This window comes from Bombina bombina, chromosome 2, assembly GCF_027579735.1.
Source record: "Bombina bombina isolate aBomBom1 chromosome 2, aBomBom1.pri, whole genome shotgun sequence".
Taxonomy (NCBI): Eukaryota; Metazoa; Chordata; class Amphibia; order Anura; family Bombinatoridae; genus Bombina; species Bombina bombina.
Window position 1 is genome coordinate 468,546,500 of NC_069500.1, and position 18,894 is coordinate 468,565,393.

Below are 18,894 nucleotides of genomic sequence, written 5' to 3' on the forward strand. Positions count from 1 at the left end.
TATATGTATTAACTCCTAATCTGCTGCCCCCAACATCGCCGACACCTACATACTATTTATTAACCCCTAATCTGCCGCCCCCAACGTCGCTGCCACTATATTAAAGTTATTAACCCCTAAACCTAAGTCTAACCCTAACCCTAACACCCTCTATCATTAACTAAATTATTCCTAATTAAAACTAAATACTTACCTGTAAAATAAACCCTAAGATAGCTACAATATAACTAATAGTTACATTGTAGCTATCTTAGGGTTTATTTTTATTTTACAGGCAAGTTTGTATTTATTTTAACTAGGTAGAATAGTTGTTAAATAGTTATTAACTATTTAATAACTACCTAGCTAAAATAAATACAAAAGTACCTGTAAAATAAAACCTAACCTAAGTTACAATAACACCTAACACTACAATATAATTAAATAAATTAACTAAATTAAATACCATTACCTAAATGAAATTAGCTAAAGTACAAAAAAAAAGAATACTAAATTACAGAAAATAATAAACAAATTACAGATATTTAAACTAATTACACCTAATCTAATAGCCCTATTAAAATAAAAAAGCACCCCCCCAAAATAAAAAAAAACCCTAGCCTAAACTAAACTACCAATAGCCCTTAAAAGGGCCTTTTGCGAGGCATTGCCCTAAAGTAATCAGCTCTTTTACCTGTAAAAAAAAATACAAACAACCCCCCAACAGTAAAACCCACCACCCACACAACCAACCACCCAAATAAAATACTATCTAAAAAACCTAAGCTCCCCATTGCCCTGAAAAGGGCATTTGGATGGGCATTGCCCTTAAAAGGGCAGTTAGCTCTATTGCAGCCCAAAGTCCCTAACCTAAAAATAAAACCCACCCAATACACCCTTAAAAAAACCTAACACTAACCCCCTGAAGATCGACTTACCGGGAGAAGTCTTCAGCCAAGCCGTGCGAAGTGGTCCTCCAGACGGGGAAAAGTCTTCATCCAGACGGCATCTTCTATCTTCATTCATCTGGCGTGGAGCGGGTCCATCTTCAAGACATCCGACATGGAGCATCCTCTTCATCTGACGACTAAAGCTGAATGAAGGTACCTTTAAGTGATGTCATCCAAGATGGCGTCCCTTAGATTCCGATTGGCTTATAGAATTCTATCAGCCAATCGGAATTAAGGTAGAAAAAATCATATTGGCTGATGTAATCAGCCAATAGGATTGAAGTTCAATCCTATTGGCTGATCCAATCAGCTAATAGGATTGAGCTCACATTCTATTGGCTGTTCCAATCAGGATGAAGAGGATGCTCCGCGTCGGATATCTTGAAGATGGACCCGCTCCGCGCCAGATGGTTGAAGATAGAAGATGCCGCCTGGATGAAGACTTCTGCCCGTCTGGAGGACCACTTCGCCCGGCTTGGATGAAGACTTCTCCCAGCTTCATTGAGGACTTTGGCCAGGCTTGGATAAAGACTTCTACCGGTAAGTCAATCTTCAGGGGGTTAGTGTTAGGTTTTTTAAGGGTGTATTGGGTGGGTTTTATTTTTAGGTTAGGGACTTTGGGCTGCAATAGAGCTAACTGCCCTTTTAAGGGCAATGCCCATCCAAATTTCCTTTTCAGGGCAATGGGGAGCTTAGGTTTTTTTAGATAGTATTTTATTTGGGGGGTTGGTTGTGTGGGTGGTGGGATTTACTGTTGGGGGGGTTGTTTGTATTTTTTTTACAGGTAAAAGAGCTGATTACTTTGGGACAATGCCCCGCAAAAGGCCCTTTTAAGGGCTATTGGTAGTTTAGTTTAGGCTAGGGTTTTTTTTTTTATTTTGGGGGGGCTTTTTTATTTTAATAGGGTTATTAGATTAGGTGTAATTAGTTTAAATATCTGTAATTTGTTTATTATTTTCTGTAATTTAGTGGGGTTTTTTGTACTTTAGCTAATTTAATTTAATTTAGGTAATTGTATTTAATTTAGTTAATTTATTTAATTATAGCGCAGTGTTATTTGTTATTGTAACTTAGGTTAGGTTTTATTTTACAGGTACGTTTGTATTTATTTTAGCTAGGTAGTTATTAAATAGTTAATAACTATTTAATAACTATTCTACCTAGTTAAAATAAAAAATAAATACAAACTTGCCTGTAAAATAAAAATAAACCCTAAAATAGCTACAATGTAACTATTAGTTATATTGTAGCTATCGTAGAGTTTATTTTACAGGTAAGTATTTAGTTTTAAATAGGAATAATTTCGTTAATGATAGTAATATTTATTTAGATTTATTGTAATTATATTTAAGTTAGGGGGTGTTAGGGTTAGAGTTAGACTTAGGTTTAGGGGTTAATAACTTTAATATAGTGGCGGCGACGTTGGGGGCAGTAGATTAGGGGTTAATAAATGTAGGTAGGTTGTGGCGACATTGGGGGTGGCAGATTATGGGTTAATAAATAGTATGTAGGTGTCGGCGATGTTGGGGGCAGCAGATTAGGGGTTAATACATATAATGTAGGCGGCGGCGGTGTCTGGAGCTGCAGATTAGGGGTTAATAATTATAATGTAGGCGTCTGCGATTCTGGGGGTGGCAGATTAGGGGTTAATAAGTGTAAGATTAGGGGTGTTTAGACTCGGGGTTCATGTTAGGGTGTTAGGTGTAAACATAAATTTTATTTCCCCATAGGAATCACTGGGGCTGCGTTAAGGAGTTTTACGCTGCTTTTTTGCAGGTGTTAGACTTTTTCTCAGCCGGCTCTCCCCGTTGATTCCTAGGGGGAAATCGTGCACGAGCACGTACGAACAGCTCACCAATGACTTAAGCAGCGCTGGTATTGGAGTGCGGTAATGAGCAAAATTTTGCTCAACGCTCACTACTTGTTTTTAACGACAGGTTTCTGAAAACTCGTAATACCAACGCTACAGGTAAGTGAGCGGTGAGACAAAACTGCTCGTTAGCACCGCAAAGCCTCTAACGCAAAACTCATAATCTGGGCCATTATCTATTAAAGTTACATACAGTGAATACAATGACAATGTACAAATGTAAAAAGTTTATTTTTTGTAGGTTGGAATAAAAAAAATATTAAGCACTATTTCTTTTTAGAGGGAACTTAGGTTTATATATTTACATATATGACTGTATTCAAAAGACATAAGGTATAAGGGCTGGATTTGAATATGTGTTACCCTTAATGGACATAAAACACATTGAAATTTTAATATATAAAAAAAAAACTTTGCATTACTTTGATTATTTTTTGTGCATCATTTTACTGTCATCTTACTCTCATAAGCGAGCTTGCAGCCGATACTTAAAAGGACAGTGAAGTCAAAATTAAACTTTCAAGATTCACACATTGCATGCAATTTTAAACAACTTTCCAATTTACTTTTATCAAATTTGCTTTGTTCTGATATTCTTTGTTGAAAGCTAAACCTAGGTAGGCTCATAAACTGATTTCTAAGCCATTGAAGGTCAGCTCTTATCTCAGTGCCTTTTGACAGTTTTTCACAGTTAGATAGTGCTAGTTCATATGTGCAATATAGATAAAAATTGTGCTCACTCCAGTGGAGTTATTTATGACTCAGAACTGATTGGCTGAAATGCATATCTGTCAAAAGTGTATTAATAAACAGAGTTCATTATGCAAACGTGTAGAGTGGGTAATAAAGGGATAATCTATATTTTTAAACAATAATATTTTGTAGTACACTAACCCTTTCAGAAGCAGCGGTCATCAGACGACTGCCTTCAACCTGTACACTCTTAGCTGGTGGATTAAAATCACCCCAGAGAAGTTCGCCTGGGGTAATTGACAGCCCTTACTCACATGCCATTGGGCTAGCATAAGCATGGGCGGCATTGCACGTTAAATGTAGTCAGTTTTGATAAATTGGGCCCTTCATCTCAGATGTGCAACTAGCACTGCTAATTGGATCAGCGACTGTTTTCACTTTGGATGATGCAGTGCTCCTTGGGTCCCAAGAGGCATTTCTACTGTGAGTTTAACCCTTTTATCATAGGTTAAAAAATCAGTAGTGTAGGGTCAATAGTCTTAAAGGGACACTGAACCCAAATGTTTTATTTTGTGATTCAGATAGAGCATGCAATTTTAAGCAACTTTCTAATTTACTCCTATTATCAATTTTTCTTCGTTCTCTTACTATCTTTATTTGAAAAAGAAGGCATCTAATCTTTTTTTGGTTCAGACGTCTGGACAGCGTTTATTTATTGGTGGATAACTTATCCACCAATCAGCAAGGACAACCCAGGTTGTTCACCAAAAATGGGCCGGCATCTAAACTTACATTCTTGCATTTCAAATAAAGATACCAAGAGAATAAAGAAAATTTGATAATAGGAGTAAATTAGAAAGTTGCTTAAAATTTCATGCTCTCACTGAATCACGAAAGAAAAAAATTGGGTTCAGTGTCCCTTTAAGATGACATGCTCTAACAAATTAGAGCATGTAATTTTCCGACTATTATGGCCCTGTAAATTTATCAAAGATGACTGACGCAAATATTTAGAGCTGAAGCAACTAATGAATAATAAACAATTATGAAAATAATCATTAATAATCTATAAAGAAAATAGTTGTCAACTAATCTCATTCAATTAGTTGGTCTGTGCACTGCACGTTCCCTTTACCTACCCATTTGTGTGCAAGGATCTGGCTGCTCTGCACACTGCACTAGCTGCTTTTCTCCTGCACATGGTATTTTGTTTTATGCCTATGTCCTTGGCCTAAAGGACGACAACAGATGGTTACTTTTCACTTTTCAGGACAGTATAAGTTTGTTTTTCAGCTTACAACTACTCCTGGATTATGTGGGTTAGATCACCTGTGCAGCCCAGAAATAATAGGAGTCATCATTTCTTTATATTAAATCACAGACCTGCCAACTCACACGGTCTGGCCATGTGACAAACAATTTGCTGTGTTTTACACAGTCACCCAGTGATCTAATTCTATATAAATCACACGGTGTGCTGGAGACCAATGAGATCAGCTAGGAAGCAGCAGTGAGAAAGAGAATAAAGAGGGACAACCCGAGGAGGACATCAAAGTCACATTAGAAATGTAGTCCAGACTTACTTTGTTGAGAGGCCTATTGCAAGGAGGAAAACCCTTTGCATTATTGGAGAGCCAACAAAGATAAATATCCCACTTTGGCCAAATTAGCAAAATCCTACTTATGCATCTCAGGCACCTCAACACCATGTGGTTTTGTTTTGCTGCTTAAAAATTGGACAATCCGTTATGTAAAGTTTCAGTCTGAAGTGCATCAAAAAAAATAATTGGCTGATTAACTGATTATGAAAATAATCGTTAGTTGCAGCCTTACACATATCACTTGCTGAATAACAATGTATATAATTATATAGTATATTTTCTAGTTATTACTCACTTACCTATTAAAATACAGAATGTTAAATTCTAATTACAGAAAAAAATCATATAAGGCTATTGTAAATTGCCCTTTGACTATCCTAGATTACACATACAGCACAAACAAAAAATCCAATTCAGCAGCTATGAACACTGGGAAAATATAAAAAATGATAAGGATCTGCTTGTATAATCTTCTGTTTTCTAGGCACATGGCTATACATGACATCTGGCAAATTAGGGAGTAATTTTACTCACAAGAGCAGACGGAAGGCTATGGAATTCAATAACCTCCTTTGTCAATATAATAGAAATTTGACTGCCCAGTTAGAGGCTGCCCAGCACAGAAAACCTCACACTAAACTGGGTAAATATAATCTCTTTTTTAGGTCACTAGCAGCATAATGAAGAAAGCAATGCATCAATTTGTACTATGATTAAACATGCAAATTAAATACTCTCTTTCTGCTCTCTTAGGGGCCGAATTATCAAGCTCCGAATGAAGCTTGGTGCCCCTGTTTCCATGCGAGCCTTCAGGCTCGCCGGAAACAGTAGTTATGAAGCAGCGTTCTAAAGACCGCTGCTCTATAACTTGTCCACTGCCTCTGAAGCTGGGGTCTTCAATCCGCCCGATCCTATACAATCGGGTTGATTGACACCCCCTGCTAGCGGCCGATTGGCCATGAATCTGCAGGGGGGCGGCATTGCACAAGCAGTTCTGGTGAACTGCTTGTGCAATGATAAATGTGCAATGATAAATGCTGTTGCGCTGGACATGATACGCTACATCGTATTATGTCTGCTCGCATTTTGATAAATTGACCCCTCTCAATGAACTAAAGCAAAGATACTAGCGCAATAATACAAATGTGCTACAGAATGTTTTTATTGCACAATGCATGTGTTAAATACATATTTAAAGTCATGTCTGGAAGGTCACTTTAGCTCTTGTATCACTTTTATGCTGTAACTAGAAGAGGGCATGAACGCCCAGTGGCAGTCAGATTCCTAGCCACATATCTTAAGGCGAAATTGTGAACTAATCTCATTATACACTGCACACCTTTTGTGTTTTTTTTTTTTACCAGAGCTGTTTGTTGCTGATTTTTATACCACGGTAGTGGAGCACAAAAGAGATTTAACTTCCCTTATTCACTATACTTGATAGAACTTCACTATTTGGTTTACTCTTCTTTCTTTGAGGTCATCCAGTTTCTAATATTGTGAAAATTGCTTAGCATTCAGCAGATTTTGATAAACAAACACTAGTGAAGCACAAACATTTTCACAAGGGTTTTTGCGCTCATATTGCAGGTTGAGTGAAATCGTGATTTTGCTAGCGCTATTCCGATTTACTCTTGAATCCTTACTGCGATCTCAGAGCTGTGGTTAACTGTTTTCCAAAAATAAAAAGTGTCACAAAACACATCAAAAATACATTACAAAGTACACTTACACTCATATTAACACTGTCTAATAAAAATTATTGAAAAACAATATCACACACAAAGGTTATAAGGGCTCAAAGATGTTAAAGGACTTTAACATTCAGATACATACATATATAAGTCTAAACATGTATATGTATATATATATATATATATATATATATATACACATATATATATGTGTGTGTGTGTATATATATATATATATATATATATATATATATATATATATACACAACTTTAACAGGTAAGTCCAGCACCTTTCTTAATGCTATTATTTCAGCATTTTTCAGCAAGCTTTTCCAAAATTGAAGTAGTGCATGACTAAGGGTCTGTGTTGACTCGAAACGTCGCTGTTTTTAACTTTGTCTGTTACCTCAATAAAGTGGAAATTTTGTATGAATAAGTGCTGACGCTATTTGCTTCATTATATATATATATATATATATGTATAAAAATGTATTAATGTATTTATATGTGTATTTAAACATATAAAAACATTAATATATATGTATACATATATAGACATATATATATAAGTGCATTGGAGCCTTTGCTGTTAAGTAGATGAAAACGTGTAAAAGCATATTAATGCAATATTCATATTTAATAAACGTTTTAAATATGTATTTACTATAAATATTTCAAACTCCAATGTTCTACACATAGCAGAATATGTTTTAGGTATATATATATATATATATATATATATATATATATATATATATATATATATCCATATTTCTTTTTCTGTCTCTTTATTAAAATACAAACAGGAAATATGTACACAAAATATTAAAAAAAACACAATATTCAGAGCAAAATGGCTTCTTCAGGCAAAAGTCAGTGTTTAATGTGACAACCCTTGGCACTAAGCACGTCTTGAACTCTTTTGGGGAGACTGTCCTGGAGTTTTCTGAAGTAATCTTCTGGTATATTATACCAGGCTTCTTTCAGCACTTCCCAGAGTAATTCTTTACATTTAGGTTGTCTTTAATTTATTTCTCTGTGACAGTGATCCCATACTGCCTCTATAATATTCAGGTCTGGACTCTATGGAAGTCAGTCCATGACTGTCAATGTTTGATCAGTTGTTTTTCTCTTCAAATATGATTTCACTGCATTAGGAGTGTGCTTGGTATCATTATCATGCTGAAAAATAAAACCATTTCCAATCTGGAGCTTTCCAGAAGGAATGACATGATGAATTAAAACCTGTCTGTACTTTTTTGCATTCATGATCCCATCAATTCGGACAATATCGCCAACACCACTGGCAGAAATGCAGCCCCAAACCAGAACAGACTCTCCACCATGTTTCACTGATGACCGCAAGCACTCATTCTTCCATCTCTCTCTGACTCTTCTTCTCACATATTGTCGACGATTGGGCCCAACAATTTTAAACTTGCATGTCACACCATAATATTCTTTGCCACTGATTGAAAGTTGGTCTTATTAGCAAGCTTCCAATTAATTGAACTGATACCACATGTGTATGTAATGCTCAAGCCTGTCTTGCACCAACCTGGTGTAATAGACCTTTTTTTTACAGCAGTCATTTTGACATGAATTAGTAGGACAAATACAGGTGTTAGCAATGACATTAATTAGGGTTCCATCCCATTTAGGTTTACAAGAGCCAGGTTCCTGCTATTGAAAGTGTAAGGGAAGGTCACACTAAATACTTGCCATTTTAGCCTATAGATTATGTTTTTTCTGATTGTTATCTGTTTTTTAATACTGCATACAAATATCCTGTATTTTCTGGTTGTATTCTATTTAAGAGAATGAGAAATAATTACATATAGTCATTATACCATTGCTAAAACAACAATTCTAATGGTGCCCTAATACTCTTTGCACAGTACTGTATATATAGGTATCAATATATATTTGTTTAAAAATATCAGATATATGTAGACATATATATTTAAGAATAAATAGAACATATTCCATTACGTAAATAACATTGGAAAATGAAATGTTGGGTTAGTGTTATTGCGAACATGTGATGGTGTTTAAACGCGCAAGAGTGGGTGTTAGGGTTTTTTCCAACTTTTTTTCTCCATTGACTTCTATGCATAAACACTATTGCGATTTTCGTCTTTTTGCGCAATATCGTGTTACAGCTGGAGAAAAAAAGATTACTTTCAACTTGTAATACCAGCGCAACTTGACTAGCGCAAAAATGAAAATCCTGGTGGAGTTCTCGCTATAGAAAAAATGCAAAATATCGCTCCACTTGTAATCTAGCCATATATAATTTATTTTTACATATGTGCATAGTGTCAAAGTCACAATATATTTTGGGGTATATAATTATTAAAGTGCAGATGGACATGATACGATGTAGCGTATCTTGTCTGCCGCACATCGATAAATGTCATCAGCATACGCTGTCAGCATTTATCATTGCACCAGCAGTCCTTGTGAACTGCTGGTGCAATGCCACCCCTGCAGTTTCGCAGCCAATTGGCCACTAGCAGGGAGTGTCAAGGGTTGATTTTTGTCCACGGTCTCAGAGCAGGCGGACAAGTTATGGAGCAGCGGTCTTTAGACAAGCTCCATACGGAGCTTGATAAATTGTCCCCTTTGTCTATTACAATTGTTTGCATGTTGTTTGCATAAGGCATATTCAAACAATCTTACCCCCATAATGACAGTCTAGGTACCCTGTACGTCAATTGTTGGTTTTCTTTGAAGGGGTTAAATATTGTGGGTCTTGCTTGCAGCGGAGAAACCACGCTATAGCCCAATGGTTTTAGGAGTGAGGCAAGTTGCAATAGCGCATCTTGTCTCTTTCAGTGTGACCCATGCTATAACAGGGCCAAATATCCAACGTACAGGGTTGCTAAGGGCGTAAAGTTATTTTTCTAATTTTTTCAATGGGCTCCATTTATGAAGCAGCGAAGCTCGCCTGAAATGGAAGTTAAGAAGCAGCGGTCATAAAATTGAAATCATCGCAATCCAATCAAGATGATTGACAGCCCCTGCTAGCGGCGGCCAGTGAGCAGGGGGCGGCATTAAACAAGCATTTCACCAGAAATGCTTGTGCAATGATAAATGGAGACAGTGTATGCTGTTCGCATTTAGCGATGTCGAGCAGACATGATTCACTATAGCAATTGACTATAATGTTTTAGTTTTGTTTTAGCTATATTTTGCTTCCATAAAGGGGTCAGAAAATTCCTGTTGGAACCCCCCCAAAAAAAAAATTAGAACAAACCAAAAAAAAAAAACGAAACATGATACTCCAGCATAATTGCATACTGTATGTAATGCAGGTGGAACAACTAACTGAAATGATCCGTGGTGATATTTGAAATAGTTTTTGGTTATAATTTAAATGAACGGCAACGCCATACAAACACAAACTTTTGGCAAAGTGTTAGGGTTTTTTCCCTGCTTTGTTTGCCATGTGCTGCTGGCAGCCATTTTACTCACCTCTCTTGCTGACTCTGGTGCATACTGTGTGATGCTGCTCATTTCCTGAACTTCCTTTTATGGCCAGACTAGTGTACATCATCCGTGTGAGACAGGATGCAGTCTCAGAATTGTGATGTCATCACTTATTATTTAAAGGGCCTCTGTTCAGTATGCTTTGCCCTTGCGTTGTCTTAGACCTGTTTGTGAGAGCTCCTGTGTATTACCTGGCTGTCTGACGTCCCTCCTGGCTCCTGATCCCTGGCTTGTTCCTGACTCTGCTGTTCTCCTTGTTCCTGATTCCGGCTCGTCTGACTACTCGCTTTGGGTCCTGACTTTGCTCGTCCGTCTATTCGCTTTGGCTCCTGACTCGGCTCGTCTGACTACCAGCACTGGTTTTGATTCCTGGCTTGTTATTTGACTTGTGGACTTTTTATTATTTTTTGCTATTAATAAAGGTGTGATTATTTTTGCACTTCTCATCTCAGTCTGATTCCTGGCACCCTGACACAAAGTACTTTGGCTGGAAGAAGACCATACTGACTACAACCATACACACCTTTACAAAACTAGGTTTCATAGCCTTACACACACAGAAAAATTGTTTCAGAAATTGACAAAATTTTAAGCATTAACCATGAACATCTTGCATCTTTGTCTACTAAACTAAGAATATGTGGGCTTCAAAATATTGCTACATTTAAAACAACCCGAGTAACTCAAGAAACATAATAACTATCGCATCTTTACACCACAGTCATCATGAATGTATATTATTAACCGATCCTCCTTTTAATACAGTTTACACCAGAGCTATAACAAACACCATATTACACCTACTTGCAATTCTCCACCAGATGCAGTACAATTTTATCTAAGACTTTTTCTATGAGTGCAGTTCGAATCCACAGGTGTTTGATGGCTTGTGGGGACAAGTTTGGCAACTTAAGTGTTTTGCGTACATTCTCTTGCATAATGTGCATCTGATTCTTTCTGCAAGGAAAGAAAAATCATTCTATAAACAGTTCATTTTCTATCTAGTGCCAGAGGATACAGAAACCGACACTCTTGCATCTTATATAGCTAAACTGGACATGTTATCAATACTAAAAAAAAGTGTAATCTGTTTTATCTAAAAGAGATTATTTCAAAATGTAATTGCTTGGGGGTTTTTTGGGGGAAAAAGGATGTTGCTTTGCAGAGTGAACCAATCTTTTCAGTAGGAGTTCTTTCTATTTACCAATGAACAAAAGATGCTTAAAAAGGGCCATAATACCCAAATGTTTAAACACTTGAAAGTGATGCAGCATAGCTGTAAAAAGCTGACTAGAAAATATCACCTGAACATCTCTATGTAAAAAAGAAAGATATTTTACCTCAAACATTCCTCAGTAGCCACATCCCATTGTAAAGGACTTCTAAGCAGAAAATCAGTATGTCTGTCCCAGGACAGCTAAGGGATTGAGCCTCGTGAACTCTCATGTTATTTTCCTATTCAGTGTAAGGAAGTTTACAATGAAATCTCATGAGAGTTAAGTGAAATCTCATGAGATCACAGTAAAAGAGTTCATGACCTCAGCACTGCTGATGCTGATTGGCTGCTGTTCATTTCTTAATTTTTTTTTATTTTTTTTTACCTGCAGCTGGGCTGCAGCTGAGTATACCTTTTTACACAGAACTTATTCTGCTGAGCTGAGGAGATTGTGAGGTAAAATATATTCCTTTTTTACATAGAGATGCTCAGGTGAGCTTTTCCTGTCAGCTTTTTACAGTTATACTGCATCACTTTCAAGTGATTTAGCATATGAGTATTATGTCCCTTTAAGTATCAGTCACACTTTCTCTTAGCTTAAAGGGACACTAAACCCATTTTTTTTTTTCTTTCATGATTCAGATAGAGCATGCAATTTTAAGCAACTTTCTAATTAACTTCTATTATCAATCTTTCTTCGTTCTCTTGCTATCTTTATTTGAAAAAGAAGGCATCTAAGCTAAGGACCCAGCCAATTTTTGGTTCAGACCCTGGACAGCACTTGTTTATTGGTTCTGTCCAATCAGCAAGGACAACCCAGGTTGTTCACCAAAAAATGGCCTTCAACTAAACTTGTATTCTAGCTTTTCAAATAAAGATAGTAAGAGAATGAATAAAATTTGATAATAGGAGTAAATTAGAAAGCTTCTTAAAATTGAATGCTCTATCTGAATCGTGAAAGAAAAAATTTGGGTTTAGTGTCCCTTTAAGGAAGTGGCAAACAACTAAAAACAACTCTAGCAAGAGGGTGTGAAATGGCTCATCAGGAAAGGGATTACAACACAGGGAAAATAATCAGAAACCCAAAAATGTGGTTATTGTCACATGTAAATGAAATGTTCTTACTTGTTCTCTAACAGCTGTTCAAGTTCTTGAACTTTCTTGCAAAGTTCTTCAGCAAGTGGAAAACTCTTCCCCACCTTCATAAATAATGCAGCTATTTTGTTGCTTCTTAAGAAACCGGCAGCCCTGCGTCTTAATCCGTGCAGCACACAAGCTTCTACTGCAGCTGTAACAGAAGCAGACATTAACATATTTCTCACTGGTAATGTGTACTAATCGTTATTATTATTATTATTATCAGGTATTTGTAGAGCGCCAACAGATTCCGCAGCGCTGTAAACATAGTCGGTGTACAGGATAGCTTTTGTAGGGGTCAAGTGGGTAGAGGGCCCTGCCGAGAGTTTCACTGTTATAGTCGGCTCTTATGAAGCGATCTGTAAACAGCTGGGCCCATAGGCTTACAATCTAAGGGGTTCAAGGGGAAAGCAATGGCGTTAGGAAAGGTTAGTGTTGGTTGTATGCATCCCTGAATAGTAAAGTTTTTAGGGAGTGCTTGAAGCTGTTAAAACTAGGGGAGAGTCTTATGGAGCGAGGCAGGGAATTCCACAAGATGGGGGCCAGTCTGGAGAAGTCCTGTAAATATGAATGTGAGGAAGTAACAAGAGAGGAGGAGATCCTGAGCTGATCGAAGGGGACGGGAGGGAGAGTATCTAGAGACAAGTTCTGAGATGTAGGAGGGAGCAGTGCAGTTGAGAGCTCTATATGTCAGGGTGAGGATTTTATGTTTAATCCTAGAGGCAAGAGGAAGCCAGTGAAGGGAATGGCAGAGAGGTGCAGCAGATGAAGAGCGACAAGTAAGGAAGAAGAGTCTGGCAGAGGCATTCATAATGGATTGTAAAGGAGCTGTGCGGCAGCTAGGTAGACCAGAGAGGACGGAATTGCAGTAGTCGAGGCGGGAAAGGATGAGAGAGTGGATTCAAATCTTGGTTGTATCTTGTATAAGGAAATGTCTAATTTTAGCAATGTTTTTAAGGTGGAAGCGGCAGGCTTTAGACAAGGACTGGATGAGGAGTGAAGGAAAGATCTGAGTCAAGTGTGACCCCAAGACATCGGGCGAGCGGGGTAGGGGTAATGATGGAATTATCAACAGTTATAGAAATTTTGGGGGTGGAGACATTGGAAGAAGGGGGAAAAATAAGGAGTTCAGTTTTGGAGAGATTTAGCTTAAGGTAGTGAGAGGACATCCAAGATGAGATGTGAGACAGACAGTTAGTGACACGGGTTAGTAAGGAAGGAGGTAGGTCTGGTGCAGAGAGGTAGATTTGGGTGTCATCGGCATACAAATGGTATTGAAACCCATGGGACTTTATTAAGGAACCTAGTGACGACGTGTAGATTGAGAAGAGAAGGGGACCAAGGACAGAGCCTTGAGGTACCCCAACAGAAAGTGGTAACGGGGCAGAGGATGTTCCAGAGAAAGCTACACTAAATGTACGGTTAGTCAGATAGGAAGAGAACCACGAGAGAGCTGTGTCACAGATGCCGAAGGATTGGAGGGTTTGAAGCAGAAGAGGGTGGTCAACAGTGTCAAAGGCCACAGGTCAAGGAGGATAAGCAGAGAGAAGTGGCCTTTGGATTTTGCTGCAAGTAGGTCATTGGTAACCTTGACAATTGCTGTCTCTGTAGAGTGATGGGAACGAAATCCAGATTGCAGTGGGTCAAGAAGAGAGTTTAGTGTAAGGAAATGGGATAGACGTGCGTAAACTAGCTTTTCGAGGAGCTTTGAGGCAAGAGGGAGTAGGGAAATAGGGCGGTAATTTGAAGGGGAGGTTGGATCAAGGGAAGGTTTTTTGAGGATAGCTGTGACCAGTGCATGTTTTAGAGATGAGGGAAATATACCAGTGCTGAGGGAGAGGTTGAAAATGTGTGTGAGTATGGGGGTGAGGGTAGAAGAGAGGGAGGGGAGTAGCTGTGAGGGGGTGGGGTCGAGGGGACAGGTAGTGAGGTGGGAGGACAGTATAAGGGCAGAAACTTCATCCTCATTAACAGGGGCAAAAGAGCTGCATTTTTGGATATTTGGGTTTTGGGTGATCGTGAGCTTTTGAGGGGGTGGGAGATTGGAAGTATGTTGAAAGCTGATTTCACTTCTGATGGAGTCAATTTTGTTGTTGAAGTGGCTTGCAAAATCTTGAGCTGAGAGAGAGGTTGTGTTAGGAGGTGGGGGTGGGCGGAGAAGAGTGTTGAACGTGTTGAACAGACATTTAGGGTTAGAGGAAAGAGTAGAGATGAGATTAGAAAAATATTGTTGCTTATAAAGATTAAGGGCAGAATAGTAGGAGTTCAGGATGAACTTATAGTGAAGAAAGTCAGCTGAACTCCGAGATTTCCTCCAATGTCGCTCAGCAGTACGGGAGCATCTGCCTAGGTATCGTGTCAGAGGAGTATGCCAGGGCTGAGGATGAGAGTGTGGTTTCTGAGCTAACTTTGGAGGGGCCAGAGTGTCAATGACCGATGTAAGGGTGGAATTATACTGGCAGATAGATTGGTCAGGGCAGGAAAAGGAGGTGATGGATGAGAGGAGAGGTTTGAGGGAGCTAGCGAGCTGATGCAGATCTAGTGACTTAGTGCTTCTGTGAAGTTTGGTGTGAGGGGTAGAGGGAGGGGGAGTTGTAGGTAGGGAAGTGATGTTGCAAGTTAGGAGATGATGGTCAGAGAGAGGAAAAGGGGAGTTTGTTAAATTTGAGATAGTGCATCGATAGGTTATAATATACTTAAAGGGACAACCGAGTCAAAAATAAACTTTCATGATTCAGATAGGGCATGTCATTTTAAACAAATTTCCAATTTACTTTTATCACCAATTTTGCTTTCTTCTCTTGGTATTCTTAGTTGAAGGCTAAACCTAGGTAGGCTCATATGCTATTTTGTAAGCCCTTGAAGGCCACCTCTCATCTGAATGCATTTTGACAGTTTTTCACAACTAGAAGGAATTAGTTCATGTGTGCCTTATAGATAAAATTAAGCTTATGCACGTAAAGTTACCTAGGAGTCAGCACTGATTAGCTAAAATGCAAGTCTGTTAAAAGAACTGAAATAAGGGGGCAGTCTGCAGAAGCTTATTTACAAGGTAATCAAAGAGGTAAAAGTATATTAATATAACCGTGTTGGTTAAGCAAAACTGGGAAATGGGTAATAAAGGGATTATCTATCTTTTTAAATGATAACAATTCTGGTGTAGACTGTCCCTTTAACTGCACCTGAACTGTAACAGCATTCAACAATATAAACCAGTGCTTTTATAAGCAGACCTGAATTATAGGTTGTAACTCTTGCTTAATAAAGGGACATGCACCTTAAAAAAAGTTCCAATTTTCTTTTGTTACAGAGAGAATGAGCCAAATTTGCTATTAGAAGTAAATTGGAACATTACACAGAATCAAAGAATTTTTTTCTTCCATGTCCGCAAGTATAATTATTTGATACATCTTTTTGTAATTACATAGAACAGACATTTAAAGTGCAGTTACCATATAGAATATTATACTTGATGTAAAATTCTGTAATAAAGAAAACTCAAAATCACTGATCTATTATGACCCAAATTGAGTTATTATTAAATCTATGAGATACAGTGTAAAGTCAGCACACTGAACACTAGTACATAGAGAAAGCTGAAAGATCTGCAAACCTGCATTGTTAAAAAAAAAACTGTTATATTTTTTTTAATTGGGATTTATCACAAACCCAATGTATTTTTTTGTTCTGGCTCCTTGCAGGTATCTGTATAAATTCTGCAATTTACCCATCACTGTTAACATCAGCAGGGAATGTCAGATCTCACTTGTTAAAGGGGCATAAATCCCAATTTTATACAAGTTTCTAATGTACTGCTATAATCAAAGTTGCTTTGTTCTCTTAGTATCCTTTGTTGAAGGAGCAGCAGTGCACTACTGGGAGCTAGCTGAACACATCAGGTAAGCCAATGACAAGAGACATATATGTGCAGCCACCAATCAGCTCCTGAGCCTACCAAAGCAAATTAGATAATACAAGTAAATTGGAAAGTTGTATGTTCTATCTGAATTATTAAAAAATAAAGTTTGGGTTTCATATCCCTTTAGTCACCTAACCAAGCAGGGTTCTCTTATAAAGCTATTAGAAGCAAGATCAGAGTAGCATCTTCTGAGAGAGCCCTGGTCAGAAAAAGCAGAAGATTAGAATGTTGGGCATCTATCAAGAAAGAAAAGTATTTCTATATGGGGTATTTGATTCCTTAAAAATACAGTAAAGTTAAAATGAAACTTTTGTGATTAACTTTATTAACAACTATATCTAATATAAAATGTGCTTTGATCGCATAGTATCCTTTCTACAAGAGAAGATTATGAAAGGCTAATAGTATCTGCAGAGAGTGCATGTGTCTTTGGCAATGTTTTTGCCAGCTGGGTGTCATTATGAAGTAGATGGGTGGGGGCAGTGTAACATTTTCTAATATTATATCATTTTTTGCTAGCCAAAGCACAAATTAATTGCATAGTTTCACATAAATGTAAATGAACGTTTTTAAAATTATCTAATTTTAGCTTAAAAGTTTGGCGAAAATTATAGCCAGGTGGTCAGTAAAATAAGCTGTGTGGTGCTCCTGCTAAAAAATGTCCTGGGGAGACCACTGTTTGGTACTCTAAGGCTGCAGTGTTTTGCCAAGTTGACCTCCATCTTTCCGATATCTGCTGCCGATAACAAGCTTTTGGTTTCGGTCAAAATAGGAAGAATGTTTTTAGAGTGATAACAATTCAAAATGGATTTAGCTGCTAAAAGCCTTCAACAGTGAACAAGTTTTCACTTGAAAAGTTTCCAAAAATGTATATTAGGTTGTTAAGTAATTGTTCTTGGGGATAAAACAGGGAAACCAACAAAACTAACATACACAAAGGCCGTTTTACATGTCTTATGTTTACAGTTGTTTTGAATTAACCCCTTTGTACAATGTGCAAGGAAATGAGATTAACCTATTATAATCCAAACCCATGGTAAACAATATGAATTCTATTTGTATATGGGCATGATGGGTATACTGAGCATGTTTGCTCAATGCTTATTTTGATAATTTTAATAATTTAAATATATTTATTTTGCATTTTTTCAAATCACTGATTGTGAAATCACCATTTTTTGGTTTGCCGAAATTTACATCAGAAATCAAGGTGAACAGTGCAGGAAAATAGTTTCTAGTAGAAAAAAGTGGCTGCAAGTGATTGCACTTTTCTATAACATGATTTTAACAGGTCTCAAGTGAAAAAGTTATGGAGATTAGGCGCTTAATCTGCAAAAGGGATAAAGGTGTGTATGGAAGTCGTTAGCTAAATATGTAGAAAAAACTGGACCATGGACAGAATAAGTGAAAAAAATTTCTACAATTTATTTTCAAAACAAAAACATGATAATACCAAGATAAAACACTATATCGATCAATTCATAAAATTTCTAAAATTCAGATATACATTTGTTTCATACACCAATAAAAGGATTTATCTGCTCTTTTGTATCCTTTGTTCAAAGATTTTAGATGTATTCTTTTATTTCAACACAATTAATAATATTTGTCTCTATTCGATATTTTATATCTATATTTCATCAACTTTAAAATAACAAATATGTAGCAAAAACTAACAATTAGTTAAAACAATTTAAATGCAAGACTGATTATAAATGGTGTCCCCACAATGGCTGTTTACTTATATTGGTTGTAACTTTATTTTTCTAATTGCTCAACATTCTGTACAGAAAAAAAGAAAAAAAAAGGCAATGAGCTTATAATTGTTAAATCACAGCATGAAACCGAAATTGGTACAGTAAGTTGCAGCAAATAAAGAACATAGAAAATATAATTCTAATACAAATTTTTCACCTTTTTTTTTTCCCTTTCTTTAATATCTGCATACTAGCGAAGCTAGCTTATACAACCTACTTGAAGCACAACAATAGCTTAACCGAAGATTTTCTGTACTAATCAAAACGTTGATTCATTTTATCTAAATAACAAACAGGAAAAAAAAAAAATAGAAAACATATAAAGAAAAGACCCTCTCCCCCCCTCGTCTTAGGTCTAACCTACTGCCCATTCCAATGGTAGTTCCCCTTCTTGAATCCAAAGGGTAAATAGATTGAATTTCCTTAAACTGGCAACCAGATGTAATTGAACTTACAGCGTATAGGATGTGATAATGCTTTTCCATTTGTATAGATAATGTTTAAGTTTTCTATCCGAAAAATTAGATATCGATAATTGTTATAAGATAATTAAGTCACTTATTACTTTCTTAAATAATACAAAAGA

General features: G+C 37.1%; 1 protein-coding gene across 1 annotated transcript in view; it reads right to left on the bottom strand.

Annotated features, from left to right (window-relative positions):
* The window catches only part of LOC128647017 (small G protein signaling modulator 1-like), a 692,799-nt gene that overhangs the window by 283,066 nt on the left and 390,839 nt on the right, over positions 1–18,894 (bottom strand). The window contains 2 exon segments of the mRNA XM_053699830.1: positions 11,084–11,236; positions 12,621–12,783. Coding sequence (XP_053555805.1) covers positions 11,084–11,236; positions 12,621–12,783 — 316 coding nt within the window.